The sequence below is a fragment of the Scyliorhinus torazame genome, chromosome 29, assembly GCF_047496885.1.
Source record: "Scyliorhinus torazame isolate Kashiwa2021f chromosome 29, sScyTor2.1, whole genome shotgun sequence".
Classification (NCBI taxonomy): Eukaryota; Metazoa; Chordata; class Chondrichthyes; order Carcharhiniformes; family Scyliorhinidae; genus Scyliorhinus; species Scyliorhinus torazame.
Genome location: NC_092735.1, coordinates 6,822,200 through 6,838,304, shown reverse-complemented (window position 1 = coordinate 6,838,304; position 16,105 = coordinate 6,822,200). Strand labels below are relative to the sequence as shown.

Sequence of the window (16,105 nt, the reverse complement as noted above, 5' to 3'; positions counted from 1 at the left end):
CATATTAATACTGAGCCTACCAGGGCAGGTTAAAGATTACGAATCCGACGGCGGGTAACTCGCCTCCTGACCCCCCTCAAAGCCTGTTCACCATCTACAAGGCACAAGTCAGGAGTCTGATGGAATACTCCCCACTTACCTGGATGAGTGCAGCTCCAACAACACTCAAGAAGCTTGATACCATCCAGGACAAAGCATTCCACTTGATTGCTCCCTCTTCCGCAACCATTCATTTCCTCCACCACCGACGCACAGTAGCATCCGTGTGTACCATCTACAAGATGGACTGCAGGAACTCACTTAGGCAACACCATCCAAACCCATGACCACTACCATCTAGAAGGACAAGAGCAGCAGATACCTGGGAACCCCACCACCTGGAGGTTCCCCTCCAAGTCACTCACCACCCTGATTTGGAAATATATCGGCTATTCCTTCACTGTCGCTGGGTCAAAATCCTGGAACTCCGTCCCTAATAGCACTGTGGGTGTACCTACACCTTGTGGACTGCAGCGGGTTCAAGAAGGCAGCTCATAAATGAATTGAAAAATTATTATTCTGTGATTCTGAGTTCTGTACTGGCGGATGACGATATCCATTTTGCCTGCATCGTACAGAGTTTATGGGCCAGTCACTCATGCGAGGATCTCTACCGCAGTCTATACCAGTAAATACAAATAGGCTTGGGTTTGGTGGAGGGCCAATGACCGAGGAGCCCCATCAGGTTATTGGACACAAATGAAAGTAAAAGCCTTTTATGCACACTCAGGTCGATCAAGTTATTATTAATAAAAAATATACAAATACACACACACACACTTGTACCGCATGTCTCAAAACAATACTTCACATTCTTCAAACGCGTATAATTCATGATTTAAAGTTGAGTTGACATGATCGCATATTAAACATCAAATTTCCTACCAGCGAACGTGATTCTTGATAAAATTGCCACTAACATGATTCGAGGCTAACTACTGCACAACCGGAGCCCTGTGAGGGTTGTAATCTAACCTATTTTTAGTTTAAACCGAAACTATTTTGTTGTAGTGATTCTCGGCATCTGAACATTGGATTGCAATTGCCATCGGCAACCTTTGCTTCAACAGATTGCTGGCTAACGAATTAATTGCCTCGATTCTCTGGTCAAGTGTTGCCATTCCCTGTGCAAACCATCCGAATCCCGACAACCTCCGATTGCCTGGCCCAGTGTGAGGAGTTACTCCAGCTCGGAGAAAGGGGGGGGGGGGGTCTCCTCCACTGTTTCAGGTGGGATTGTAGAAGTCAGATTGTCCACTGTTGACGCTCCCCGTTATTTGAGGTGGGCGGGAACGGAATTCTTCCTAAAAACCGTGCCCACCTCAACAGGCCGAGGAGGCGAAAAATGGGAAACCAGGTTCAAAACCGGGGCGGAAGATTGGGTTACTGACAAAAAGGCATGTCAGATGGGAGGAAGGCAGCCCATTACTGACACGGTCGTCACGGCTACCCTCTCACCGTAATTACACAGCACAATGAAAGAATGCGGCAGCTGAATATATCTGTAACATGGTTCAATTCCTGTCTGCTTGACTCTGCTCAATTCCTGGGACGGAGGGAGCCAGAGAGAGAGAGAGACAGAGAGAGAGAGACAGAGAGAGAGAGACAGAGAGAGAGAGACAGAGAGAGAGAGAGAGAGAGACAGAGAGAGAGACAGAGAGAGAGAGAGAGACAGAGACAGGGAGAGAGAGACAGAGAGAGAGAGAGAGAGAAAGAGAGAGAGCAAGACAGAGCCAGAGAGAGAGACAGGGAGAGAGAGAGACAGGGAGAGAGAGACAGAGAGAGAGAGAGACAGAGACAGGGAGAGAGAGACAGAGAGAGAGAGAGAGAGAGAGAAAGAGAGAGAGCAAGACAGAGCCAGAGAGAGAGACAGGGAGAGAGAGAGACAGGGAGAGAGAGAGACAGGGAGAGAGAGAGACAGGGAGAGAGAGAGACAGGGAGAGAGAGAGACAGGGAGAGAGAGAGACAGGGAGAGAGAGAGAGAGAGAGAGAGAGACAGGGAGAGAGACAGAGACAGAGAGAGACAGAGACAGAGAGACAGGGAGAGAGACAGAGACAGAGACAGGTAGAGAGACAGGGAGAGAGAGACAGAGCGAGAGAGAGAGCAACAGGGAGACAGAGAGTTAACCAGGAATGAGGGCGTTTAGGTTCGACACTGGGGAAAGAGGGTCTACTTGAGGTCTTCAAAATGAGGAATTTTGATAAAGTGAGTTGGGGAAAGCGAAAATTTCCTCTGACTCCGGGATTGATCACCAGAGGTGAAGTCTAAAATAACTGGCAAAAGAACGCAAGGCAAACGATTTGACTGATGGCTACGACTGTCTGGAGGGCGTCACCCAGAAGGAATCAGATTCCGTCAGGAGTCTCCTGGGACATGCGGGTGTGAGGGGATAACAGTTTGGCAGGGTTACAGGGAGAGGGCTGGGGCATGGCTCCGTCACCGGGCTAGCACAGACACGCCGGCTGGCTGAATGGCCTCTGTGCTGCATGAAGTATCGGTCACTGAGGTTATGAAGGCCATGGCGATTGTTTCCATGGTTGTGTCTGCCCTCCCTGCAGTGCAGAAGGAGGCCATTCGGCCCGTCGAGTCTGCACCGACCCTCCGAAAGAGCACCCTGCCTCGGCCCACACCCTGCCCTAACCCCGTAACCCCACCTAACCTGCACAAATCTTTAGACTGCTCGCTCCCGACCTTCCAAAAAAAAACAACTGACAACCCGTCCCACATGATCAGGTGGGCCAATATCGGTTTCACACAGAGCAAAATAATGAATTGCTCGCAAATCAGACTCAAAGATGACAGCAAAGCGATGACCAAGTGATCACCTCAACTCTGACCATCAGATAACCCACGTAATCTTTTCAAACTAATTCTGCAGCCGTCGGCCCTCACTCAACTCCCAGGAGCACCCCCCCCTCCACAGGGCCTTATCCTTATCCCCTCAGGGCTAAAGTGGAAAATGGGCCTAAAATGTGATTCTCAAATCTCTAGGGAGGGCCCTGGAAGCCTCAGAAGGGAGAATGTTTGAAAGGAAGCAGCTCTCAAAAAGGGTTATCACTCAGCGGAAATAAAAATCTCTTTCGGATAAAGCCGACAGCAGGAGTCGGGAGCAGTTCTTCATTCAGCACAGATTCCCCATTTTCCTGTTCAGCTTTTTTGTCAACATTTGCATCTTCTCTTGAGTTCTAACCCCCACCTCCAACTGTATTAAAATTCACCCCACTCCTGACTACATGGGTCTAAATGAAGCTTCCCCTGCCAGGGCCAGCAAGTTTACACAGCGGGATATTCTGGCCAGGCAAGTCCCAGGCTCAAACCTTCAGTCTAGGCCGAACCAATTTTAGGGAAAGCAACATTCAGCCTCGTGTACCTGGGTCGGCGATGGGGCGGTGGTTTGTGGGGGGGGGGCTGCACACGCTCAAACATGAACATGAAGGACAGGGCAAACTCCAGGGGGGGGGGGGGGGGGTTGAGGGAGGATAACCACTGGACCACAGTCGAGCAGGGAAAGGGTGGGGTGGGGGCAGTGATGAAGAGAATGTTGGGGGAACAACAAAGGGCTCTGCTCTCTCCAAGCTCCCATACGAAGGATGGCCACAGGGGTGCGTCGGAGGAAATCTACTTGCTTAAATTCTACACAAGCCTGTAACATCTGCTGCGAGGGCCGAACACCACTCTAATGTTCGACAGAAATCCGACACCCCTGCGCAGACGGCACTCTCGCAGGACTCTCACAGCTGGTTTCGCCTGACCTCTTACTGCACAACTCTTATTAATAAATCATATTTTTTCTTGACAGGCTGGAACCCGTGACGAAAGAGCCCCAGTTGTTTAATGCTTGGGCTGGCAGGATCCAGTCCTAGCCGGTTTTAAACCAGTCCGATCCACTCGACCCAGCTCGAGGCCAGCTCGGGGCTCCCCGGTCGCAGTCCTCCAACCTCCAGCACCCGTCCACTGCCCAGGAGCCACCCGTGATCCCGCGGTGTCGGGAGGGGGGGGGGGGGGGGGGCGCGCCGGCACGCGCTCAGTCGAGGGGCTCCTGCTTGATGTTTTCCGCGGGGATCAGCAGGTTCCTGGGGTCCAGCGAAGTCGACGGGTCGACCATCTCCTCCTTCACGCACACTGCAATGACTGAGAGAGGGGAGAAAGATCCACTTAATTGAGCTTCACGGCCGCGAACGAACTTTATTTAAATAAAAATGGCTGAATAGAAGAACTTCAGATCACCCCCACTAGCCCAATTGTGCAGACAAGCCTCCTGGTAGCACTGGTGCAGAGGGGGAATGCTCCAAGTCAAGAGGTTCTGCTGTGGCATTCGGGGCTGTATCAGCTACTGAGAGACTGGCGGCTTCTACAAGGAAGAGCGATATCCGTCGGGCACTTGCCATAACAGTCCTTTTTGAAAAGTCTTATCCTCACATTCTTCCATGGCCTTAGGCCCTCTCTCGTTCTCCTCCTGGAACCCGACAGAGCTACAAATCCACGAGAATATAAGCAGCAGGAGGGGCATTAGGCCCCTCGAGCCTGCTCTGCCATTCATTACCATCGTGGCCTGATGGGATTGTGGCCTTCTCCACCTTCCAGCCCGTTTCCCCCACAACCCCCGACTCCCTCGTCTGCAACTCAACCTCGAATATATTCAATGACTCAACCTCCACAGCCCTCTGGGGAAAAGAATCCCACAGATTAATCCCCAGGAGAAGACATGCTTCCTCGTTCTACTTTCAGCACAGATTCCCCATTTTCCTGTTCAGCTTTTTTGTCAACATTTGCATCTTCTCTTGAGTTCTAACCCCCCACCTCCAGCTGTATTAAAATTCACCCCACTCCTGACTACATGGGTCTAAATGAAGCTTCCCCTGCCAGGGTCAGCAAGTTTACACAGCGGGATATTCTGGCCAGGCAAGTCCCAGGCTCAAATCTTCAGTCTAGGCCGAACCAATTTAAGGCAAATCAACATTCAGACTCGTGTACCTGGGTCGGCGATGGGGCGGTGGTTTGTGGGGGAGGCAACTAGCCGGGGATTACTACCCAGTAAAAGATGCGCTTGGAAGTGTGCACCCCGCATCGCATGGTTGAAGAGCCTGCTGACGGTGACCCTGAACGCGCTCAAGCATGAACATGGAGGACAGGGCAAACTCCAGGGGAGACCCTCAATTTCAAAGGGTGCCCCTTAGATCTGGATTCCCAAATAATGGAAAACATCCCCCTCAGCGCCCAGCCTGTCGAGGCCCCCTCTGAAGCTTATATGTTTCAATAAGGTCGTCACCTCTCAATTCTGCCAAACCTCAATGAGGTCAATCTTTCCTCATAAGACAAAGTCTTCATCACAGGAACTAGCCTGGAGGACTCTCTCTGAATTACGTCCAATGTTAGTATGTCCAGAGACCAAAGCTGCACACAGCGCCCCCAGGTGTCAACTCACCAACGTCCTGTACAGTTGTAGCTCAACTTCCCGACTTTCATACTCCATTTCCCTCACAATAAAGGCCAACATTCCAATTGCCGAGGTCCAATCCTGACGTTATGATCAAACCTGCCACAGGTGGCGCCGTTGCTGTCTTGTGTATTGACCTCTACCTCACAGAGGCGGAGTGCCAACACTCGGGACACTTCCTCCCACCTCCCCGGGCCACGACCCCACACCAAAAATCGAGCCATTGTTTCCAGGACGGTCGCTGGCCTCATCACCCCTGGAAATCTTCTCGGGATCCAGGGTCAGGTAGCCAATTGGATAGAAAATTGGCTTGACGACAGGAAACAAAGGGTGGTTGTGGAGGGCTGTTTTTCAAACTGGAGGCCAGTGACCAGCGGTGTGCCTCAGGGATCGGTGCTGGGTCCACTGTTATTTGTTATTTATATATGATTTGGATGAGAATATAGGAGTTTGCAGATGACACCAAGATTGGCAGCATAGTGAATAGTGAATAAGGTGATCTAGAATTGAAACAAGGGGCGAGATTCTCCGACCCCCCGCCGGGTCGGAGAATCGCCAGGGGCTGGCGTGAATCCCGCCCCCGCCGGTTGCCGAATTCTCCGGCACCGGATATTTGGCGGGGGCGGGAATTGCGCCGCGCCGGTTGGCGTCCCCCCCCGCGCGATTCTCCGGCGGATGGGCCGAAGTCCCGCTGCTAGAATGCCTGTCCCGCCGGCGTAGATTAAACCACCTACCTTACCGGCGGGACAAGGCGGAGCAGGCGGGCTCCGGGATCCTGGGGGGGGCGCGGAGCGATCTGGCCCCGGGGGGAGTGCCCCCATGGTGGCCTGGCCCGCGATCGGGGGCCAACGATCCGCGGGCGGGCCTGTGCCGTGGGGGCACTCTTTTCCTTCCGCCTTCGCCACGGTCTCCACTATGGCGGAAGAGACTCCCTCCACAGCGCATGCGCGGGGATGCCGTGAGCGGCCGCTAACGCTCCCGCGCATGCGCCGCCCGGAGATGTCATTTCCACGCCAGCTGGCGGGGCATCAAAGGCCTTTTCCGCCAGCTGGCGGGGCGGAAATTAGTCCGGCGCGGGCCTAGCCCCTAAAGGTTGGGGCTCGGCCCCCCAAGGTGCGGAGGATTCCGCACCTTTGGGGCGGCGCGATGCCCGACTGATTTGTGCCGTTTTGGGCGCCGGTCGGCGGATATCGCGCCAATACCGGAGAATTTCGCCCAAGTTCTTGATCAATTGGGCGAGTGGACTGATGAATGGCAGATGGAATTTAATTTGGATAAATGGGAGGTGATGCATTTTGGTAGATCAAATCGGGGCAGGACCTACTCAGTTAATGGTAGGGAGTTGGGGAGAGTTACAGAACAAAGAGATCTAGCGGTACAGGTTCATAGCTTGTTGAAAGTGGAGTCACAGGTGGACAGGGTGAAGATGGCATTCGGCATGCTTGGTTTCATTGGTCACAACATTAAATACAGGAGTTGGGACGTCTTGTTGAAGTTGTACAAGACATTGGTACGGCCACACTTGGAATACTGTGTCCAGTTCTGGTCACCCTATTGTAGAAGGGATATTATTAAGCTAGAAAGAGTGTAGAAAAGATTTACGAGGATGCGACCAGGACTTGATGGTCTAAGTTATAAGGAGAGGCTGGATAGACTGGGACTTTTTTCCCTGGAGCACCGGAGGCTTGGGGGTGATCTTATAGAGGTCTATAAAATAATGAGGGGCATAGATAAGGTAGATAGTCAACATCTTTTCCCAAAGGTAGAGGAGTCTAGAACTAGAGGGCACCGGTTGAAGGTGAGAGGGGAGAGATGCAAAAGGATCCAGAGGGGCAATTTTTTTCCACAGGGTGGAGTGTGTCTGGAACATGCTGCTAGAGGCAGTAGTACAGGCAGGCACAATTTTGTCTTTTAAAAAGCATTTAGGCAGTTTTATGGGAAAGCTGGGTATAGAGGGATATGGGACAAATGCGGGAAATTGGGACGAGCTTAGCGGTAAAAACTGGACGGCATGGACAAGCTGGGCTGGAGGCCCTGTTTCCATGCTGTAAGCCTCTATCACTCCATCCAGATTATGTGTACGCAAAACCGAACAACAATGTGATAACTTTCATGGATAACCTTCTAATGCCAGCCAATAACTGACCAGATTTAAGGAGCTCTACTTTATTACTTTCCCAGGTGAGATCTGAACTCTCAACCTTGTGTTGCTGTGCGTCCAGTAAAGAGTCCAGAAAATGGACCCAGGGATGAGCAACCGGGGTTGTGTAGAAACGCCCGAATCCTGCCCCACTTGCTTTCTATTTTCTATGACTGTTTATGGGATTAGAGTAGTTCGGTGGCTGTTTGTGACGAGCACAGATGGGATGGGCCGGCTGTCCCGCAGATCTCGGTGATTCCAAGATTGGAAAAGTTGGGACTGTTTCCCTTTGGAAGAGAAACGGTCGAGAGAAAAGATTTAGAACATAGACAAATACAGCACAGAACAGGCCCTTCGGCCCACGATGTTGTGCCGAACCTTTGTCCTAGATTAATCATAGATTATCATTGAATTTACAGTGCAGGAGGCCATTCGGACCATCGAGTCTGCACCAGCCCTTGGAAAGAGCACCCTACCCAAGGTCAACACCTCCACCCTATCCCCATAACCCAGTAACCCCACCCAACACTATGGACAATTTTGGACACTAAGGGCAATTTATCATGGCCAATCCACCCAACCTGCACATTACTGGACTGTGGGAGGAAACCGGCGCACCCGGGGAAAACCCACGCACACACGGGGAGGATGTGCAGATTCCGCACAGACAGCAACCCAAGCCGGAATAGAACCTGGGACCCTGGAGCCGTGAAGCAATTGTGCTGTCCACAATGCTACCGTGCTGCCCTTAAGAACAAATTAATCTACACTATATCATTCTACCGTAATCCATGTACCTATCCAATAGCTGCTTAAAGGTCCCTAATGTTCCCGACTCAACTACTTCCACAGGCAGTGCATTCCATGCCCCCACTACTCTCTGGGTAAAGAACCTACCTCTGACATCCCCCCTATATCTTCCACCATTCACCTTAAATTTATGTCCCCTTGTAATGGTTTGTTCCACCCGGGGAAAAAGTCTCTGACTGTCTACTCTATCTATTCTCCTGATCATCTTATAAACCTCTATCAAGTCGCCCCTCATCCTTCTCCGTTCTAATGAGAAAAAGCCTAGCATCCTCAACCTTTCCTCGTAAGACCTACTCTCCATTCCAGGCAACATCCTGGTAAATCTCCTTTGCACCTTTTCCAAAGCTTCCACATCCATCCTAAAATGAGGCGACCAGAACTGTACACAGTACTCCAAATGTGGCCTTACCAAGGTTTTGTACAGCTGCATCATAAACCTCACGGCTCTTAAATTCAATCCCTCTGTTAATGAACGCGAGCACACCATAGGCCTTCTTCACAGCTCTATCCACGTGAGTGGCAGCTTTCAAAGATGTATGAACATAGACCCCAAGATCTCTCTGCTCCTCCACATTGCCAAGAACTCTGCCGTTAACCCTATATTCCGCATTCATATTTGTCCTTCCAAAATGGACAACCTCACACTTTTCAGGGTTAAACTCCATCTGCCACTTCTCAGCCCAGCTCTGTATCCTATCTATGTCTCTTTGCAGCCGACAACAGCCCTCCTCACTATCCACAACTCCACCAATCTTCGTATCGTCTGCAAATTTACTGACCCACCCTTCAACTCCCTCATCCAAGGCATTAATGAAAATCACAAACAGCAGAGGACCCAGAACTGATCCCTGCAGTACGCCACTGGTAACTGGGATCCAGGCTGAATATTTGCCATCCACCACCACTCTCTGACTTCTATCGGTTAGCCAGTTCGTTATCCAACTGGCCAAATTTCCCACTATCCCATGCCTCCTTACTTTATACATAAGCCTACCATGGGGAACCTTATCAAATGCCTTACTAAAATCCATGTACACTACATCCACTGCTTTACCTTCATCCACATGCTTGGTCACCTCCTTAAAGAATTCAATAAGACTTGTAACGCAAGACCCACCCCTCACAAATCCGTGCTGACTATCCCTAATCAAGCAGTGTCTTTCCAGATGCTCAGAAATCCTATCCCTCAGTACCCTTTCCATTACTTTGCCTACCACCGAAGTAAGACTAACTGGTCTATAATTCCCAGGGTTATCCCTATTCCCTTTTTTGAACAGGGGCACGACATTCGCCACTCTCCAATCCCCTGGTACCACCCCTGTTGACAGTGAGGACGAAAAGATCATTGCCAACGGCTCTGCAATTTCATCTCTTGCTTCCCATAGAATCCTTGGATATATCCCGTCAGGCCCGGGGGACTTGTCTATCCTCAAGTTTTTCAAAGTGCCCAACACTTCCTTCCTAACAAGTATTTCCTCGAGCTTACCAGTCTGTTTCACACTGTCCTCTCCAACAATAGCACTGCAGCACGGTAGCATTGTGGATAGCACAACTGATTCACAGCTCCAGGGTCCCAGGTTCGATTCCGGCTTGGGTCACTGTCTGTGCGGAGTCTGCACATCCTCCCCATGTGTGCGTGGGTTTCCTCCGGGTGCTCCGGTTTCCTCCCACAGTCCAAAGATGTGCAGGTTAGGTGGATTGGCCATGATAAATTGTCCTTAGTGTCCAAAATTGCCCTTAGTGTTGGGTGGGGTTACTGGGTTATGGGGATAGGGTGGAGGTGTTGACCTTGGGTAGGGTGCTCTTTCCAAGAGCCGGTGCAGACTCGATGGGCTGAATGGCCTCCTTCTGCACTGTAAATTCTATGTTAATATGGCCCCTCTCATTTGTAAATACTGAAGAAAAGTACTCCTTTCTCTTCAGACTCAATACACAATCTCCCGCTACTGTCCTTGATCGGACCTACCCTCGCTCTAGTCATTCTCATATTTCTCACATATGTGTAAAAGGCCTTGGGGCTTTTCTTGATCCTACCCGCCAAAGATTTTTCATGCCCTGTCTTAGCTCTCCTAATCCCTTTCTTCAGTTCCCTCTTGGCTATCTTGTATCCCTCCAGCGCCCTGTCTGAACCTTGTTTCCTCAGCCTTACATACATCTCCTTCTTCCTCTTAACAAGACATTCAACCTCTCTTGTCAACCATGGTTCCCTCACTCGACCATCTCTTCCCTGCCTGACAGGGACATACATATCAAGGACACATAATACCTGTTCCTTGAACAAGTTCCACATTTCACTTGTGTCCTTCCCTGACAGCCTATGTTCCCAACTTATGCACTTCAATTCTAGTCTAACAACATCGTATTTACCCTTCCCCCAATTGTAAACCTTGCCCTGTTGCACGCACCTATCCCTCTCCATTACTAAAGTGAAAGTCCAGAATTGTGGTCACTATCTCCAAAATGCTCCCCCACTAACAAATCTATCACTTGCCCTGGTTCATTACCCAGTACTAAATCCAATATTGCCCCTCCTCTGGTCGGACAATCTACATACTGTGTTAGAAAAGCTTCCTGGGCACACTGCACAAACACCACCCCATCCAAACTATTTGATCTAAAATTTGGCCGAGGGATTCACGAAACCACCAGGGGCCCGGACAGAAGAGACAAGCGAGAGACTGTTCCCATCAGTAAAGGGATCGAGAACCGTAGGACACAGGATTTGAAGTCAATTGGCAAAAAAAAAAATCAATAAAGACGCACGAAAAAACTTCATCCTGGAGCGAGTGGTTAGGATGTGAAGTGCGCTGCCTGAGAGTGTGCTGGATAGAGTCATAGAGGGAATTGGGAAATTCTGAATGTGCAGGGGCTATGGGGGGGGGGGGGGGGGGGGGGGGGGGGGGGGGGGAGGAGGAGGAGGAGGAGGAGGGGGGGGGCGGGAAGGCCAGCGAGCTGCACTCTAAATTGCTCCTTCAGACAGCCAGTGCAGACACGATGGGCCACTTTGCTGTAACCATCCTGCATCTCTAAGCAGCATAATCACTCTGCTACAGTACCCAGCCGCAGCCATGTAGTCGAGAATAGAGGACACAGCGGTTACATTTGGAAGATATTTAACAAAAAATGTTCGGGTAAATGTGCAATCTAAAAATGGGTAATTTTAAAATTACAATTGCGAGGTAATGCATTTGGTAGGTCTAACATAAGAGGGGAAATATACCGTAAATGGCAAACTCTTGGGAATATAAAAGGTCAGAGAGATCTATATGTGCAGGTCGACAGATCTTTGAAAGTGGCAACACAAGTGGACAAGGTAGCCAAGAAAGCATACGGAATGCTCGCCTTTATTGGACGGGGCATCGAGTATAAAAACTGGCAAGTCACGCTGCGGTTGTATAGAACCTTGGGAGGGCCGCACTTGGAATATTGCGCACAATTCTGGTCGCCACACTACCAGAAGGATGCGGAGGCTTTGGAGGGGTTGCAGAGGAGGTTTACCAGGATGGTCTGGAGGGTGTTAGCTATGCGGAGAGGCTGAATAGACTCGGACTGTTTTCATGAGAAAGACGGAGGTTGAGGGGCAACCAGATAGAGGTCGACAAGATTATGAGGGGCATGGATAGAGTGGATGGGCAGGCACTCTTTCCCAGGGTGGAGGGGTCAGTCACCAGGGGGCATAGGTTTAAGGTTCGTGGAGCAAAGTTTAGAGGAGATGTGCGAGGCAGGTTTTTTTACACAGAGGGTGGTGAGTGCCTGGAGCGCGTTGCCAGGGGAGGTTGTGGAAGCAGATACATTAACGGCGTTCAAAAGGCATCTTGACAAATACATGGATAGGAAGGGTATAGAGGGATACGGCACTAGGAAGCGCTGAGGGTTTTGGCCAAGGTTGGTATCATGACCGGTACAGGCTTGGAGGGCCGAAGGGCCTGTTCCTGTGCTGTATTATTCTTTGTTCTTTAAAGGTACGGGACAGGTAACCTTCATTTCATCATGATCGCAGCTCAGGTAGCTTTTCCACTTGTCTCGGAGGAGTAGGTTTCTTTGTGGGAGTGGAGGACGTGAGAGCGCTGTGGGAGGTGTCCGACCAATCACGTGCAGGTGTTCTGGCCGTGTTCTAAGCCCATGGGGTTCTGGCTCCCCTTCTTTCGCACCATGTGGGTGATTCTGAAAATTGAGCTGGAACCCTATCTATAGTGGCCAGATTTGGGGTGTCGGACTTGCCGGAGCTGCATACGTGTGTGGGGGGGGGGCGGGGGGGGGGCCTCAAGTACACCGTGAGGGGAGCAATTGAGGGGTTTTACCGAAATCGCTTCCATTTATTGCGTATTTCAAAAGATTGGTCACCGTTAGCTGCTGAGGAAAGAGTGGGAGTGGTTTGTTTATGGGGGTATTGTTTTGGTGTTAGGTATAAAATGGAAAATGTTTGAATAAAAATATATATATTTTTTTTTCCAAAAGGTAGCTTTTCCACCTAACAAAGTGAACCGTGGGTGTTTTGGCAGGATAACCTCGTAACTGCACCGTGAGGGAAAAGGCCTCAAGAATTCCCAGAAACAGGAACTCGCCTTGCAGGCGGCACGGTAGCACAGTGGTTAGCACAGTTGCGTCACAGTGCCAGGGACCCGGGTTTGATTGCCGGCTATGGTCGCTGTCTGTGCAAAGTCTGCATGTTCTCCCAGTGTCTGCGTGGGTTTCCTCCGGATACTCCGGTTTCTGTGGATTGGCCATGCTAAATTGCCCTTAAGTGTCCAAAAAGGTTAGGTGGGGCTACTGGGATAGGGTGGAGGTGTGGGCTTAGGTGGGGTGCTGTTTCCAAAGGGCCGGTGCAAACTCGATGGGCTGAATGGTCTCCTTCTGCACTGTGAATTCTATAATCTTTCTGGTTATCAGAATATTTCTCCTTTATCAAGGCATCACCACAGGAACGTTTTGAATAACGTCACGGGCCCTTGGCCTTCTACACTCTCCTAACGAAGCTCAAGGAACAGCACCTCACCTTTTGATATCACGTTATATGTACTTAGAACATAGAACGATACAGCGCAGTACAGGCCCTTCGGCCCACGATGTTGCAACAAAACAAAAGCCATCTAACCTACACTATGCCATTATCATCCATATGTTTATCCAATAAACTTTTAAATGCCCTCAGACTTGATGCAATAAGGGTTAAAAGCCTGGGTTAATGTGTGTGTGTGACTGCTGTAGTCACGTTTTTAAAGAATCCTGGTTTGAAAGGTTTTGGGAGCCAGAGGTGCAATTAAGGCACAGTAAAAGCTTCGTCAAATGGAGTTTTGTTTTGTAAGATGAGTCCCTTTGGCATCTTTAACTAGAGATCTTTGTGTTCAGTTGGAAATATGATGTAACTAATGGGAGGAGTTACAGAACCAGGCATTTAAAAAGATATATATTTAAAGATTTTTCGTAGATAACAAACATGACCTCAACTTCAACACAGCTCAAAAAATGGCACATTTATTATGTTAATAACAAAACACAAAAGCTACATCTCTCAGAACCCATCTGGCCCCACAACTACCCTCTCCCCGCCCCCTCTCGCCCCAATAATTAGCTCTTTGAAGTATGAGATAAATGGCTGCCATCTCAGTTAGAATTCTTACACCAATCCTCCAGAGGTGGACTTGATCTTCTCCAGGTATAAAAACTCCATCAGGTCACCCAACCAGACCAAGGCACTCGGCGGAGCGGACCCTCTCCATCTCAGCAGAACCCGCCTCCAGGCTATCAGCAAGGCAAAGGCAAGAACATCCGCCTTCACCCCCAACCACAGCCTCGGCAAGGCCAATACGCCGGAAATGGCCACCAGTGCACAAGGCTCCAGTTCGTTCAATGTTAAGAACCGCTGACATTAGGGGCTGGTTTAGCACCGTGGGCTAAACAGCTGGCTTGTAATGCTGAACAATGCCAGCAGCACGGTTCAATTCCCGTACCAGCCTCCCCGAACAGGCGCTGGAATGTGGCGACGAGGGGCTTTTCACAGCAACTTCATTGAAGCCTACTTGTGACAATAAGCGATTATTATTATTATTACATGGCGCGAAAGAAGGAGACCCAAAAGCTCACCATCCTTGGACACGAGCAGAACATGTGGGTGTGATTAGCAGCCCACGAGAACACCGCTCACACTTGTCCTCCACTTCAGCCAAAAGGAAAACGCTGATCCGACTTTGGGTCAGGTACCGCGTACGGCCTGGAGCTGAATCAGGCTGAGCTTTGGGCAGGAAAAGGTGGAACTCACCCTACAAAGAGCGTCATTCCCCCCCATCCTCATCCAGAATGGGTCCCAGCTCGCCCTCCCATTTCGCCCTCACCCGATCCAGTGACGCAGATTCTATTGAAATGATCCTCCCATAAATATTTGAGAGGCTTCCCCCCCTCCCCCACCTCCAGGCCTCGCAACAATAAGATTTCCCCCGGCAGGGAGGGTTGCGGTGTGGAGGGAAAGCGGGACAAGCGTTCCGAACCACGTCGCGCAGTTGAACGTATCAGAACAGGGGTGCCACTGATAATTGAAATTTCCCCCAAAAACCCCTCCCAACTGGCGAAGTGTCCCTCCCTAAACAATCCCCCAAAGCATCGCAAACCCTTTCCTTACCATCCCCTAAAAGCCGCATCGAAACCGAGGGAGCAAACAAATAGTTCCCCCATGTAGGAGCCAGCAATGACATGGCACTCGGCTTCTAGTGTCGCCTGAACTGTCTCCAGATCTTCAAAGTAGAAATGACCACCGGATTAGAGGGATACTGCGCCGGGGAAAACAGGAGCAGCGCCACAACCAGAGCCCGTAAACCCGACCCCCTACACAAACTCGTTGCCTTCCTCCCCCATAAGGCATCCGATGCCCCCAACCATTGCAGCACCATCCCAACATTGGCCACCAAATAATAGAGGGGATGACAGAATCATAGAATTTACAGTGCAGAAGGAGGCCATTCGGCCCATCGAGTCTGCACTGCCCCTTGGAAAGAGCACCCTACCTAATCCAACCTGGGACCCTGGAGCTCTGAAGCATCTGTGCTAACCACTGTACTACCGTGCCGCCCATTATAATAATCTTTATTGTCACAAGTAGGCATACTTTAACTATGCAATGAAGTTACTGTGAAAATCCGCTAGTCGCCACATTCCGGCGCCTGTTCGGGTACACAGAGGGAGAATTCAGAATGTCCAATTCACCTAACGGCACGTCTTTCGGGACTCGTGGGAGGAAACCGGAGCACCCGGAGGAAACCCACACAGACACGGGGCGAACGTGCAGACTCCACACAGACATTGACTCAAGTCGGGAATCGAACCTGGGACCCTGGCGCTGTGAAGCAGCAGTGCTAACCACTGTGCTACCGTGCCGCCCATTACTGGGTACCACCAAGCCCCCCCCCGCGCCCTAGTCATGTGAGAGTACCTTTAAGAAATGGGAGTTTAAGAAATGTACCTTTAAGAAATGGTTGTTTATCAGTGATGCCAGAGTGTGGGTGGAGCTGGGCAGTCTGTCCGCTTTTTACTTTCGTTTCAGGCTGTTTGCTGCAGGGTGTGGTTTAGTTTAGTTTTCAGAGCTGGATAGCTGCAGTCACAGCCAGAAGGGATATTAGTCTCTCTCTCTGTAATCTAAAAACTGTAAATCAATCCTTTGGTGATTTAAAACGAATAACTTCTCTCG

General features: G+C 50.4%; 1 protein-coding gene across 2 annotated transcripts in view; it reads right to left on the bottom strand.

The window, feature by feature from the left end:
• Positions 1-765: 765 nt before the first annotated feature.
• LOC140403834 (lethal(3)malignant brain tumor-like protein 2) overlaps positions 766-16,105 on the bottom strand; it is a 153,298-nt gene continuing 137,958 nt past the window's right edge. For both annotated transcript variants that reach the window (XM_072492008.1, XM_072492007.1), the window contains one exon: positions 766-4,171. In XM_072492008.1, the coding sequence (XP_072348109.1) occupies positions 4,065-4,171 (107 nt within the window). In that variant the 3' untranslated portion in view covers positions 766-4,064. The remainder of the gene's footprint in view (positions 4,172-16,105) is intronic.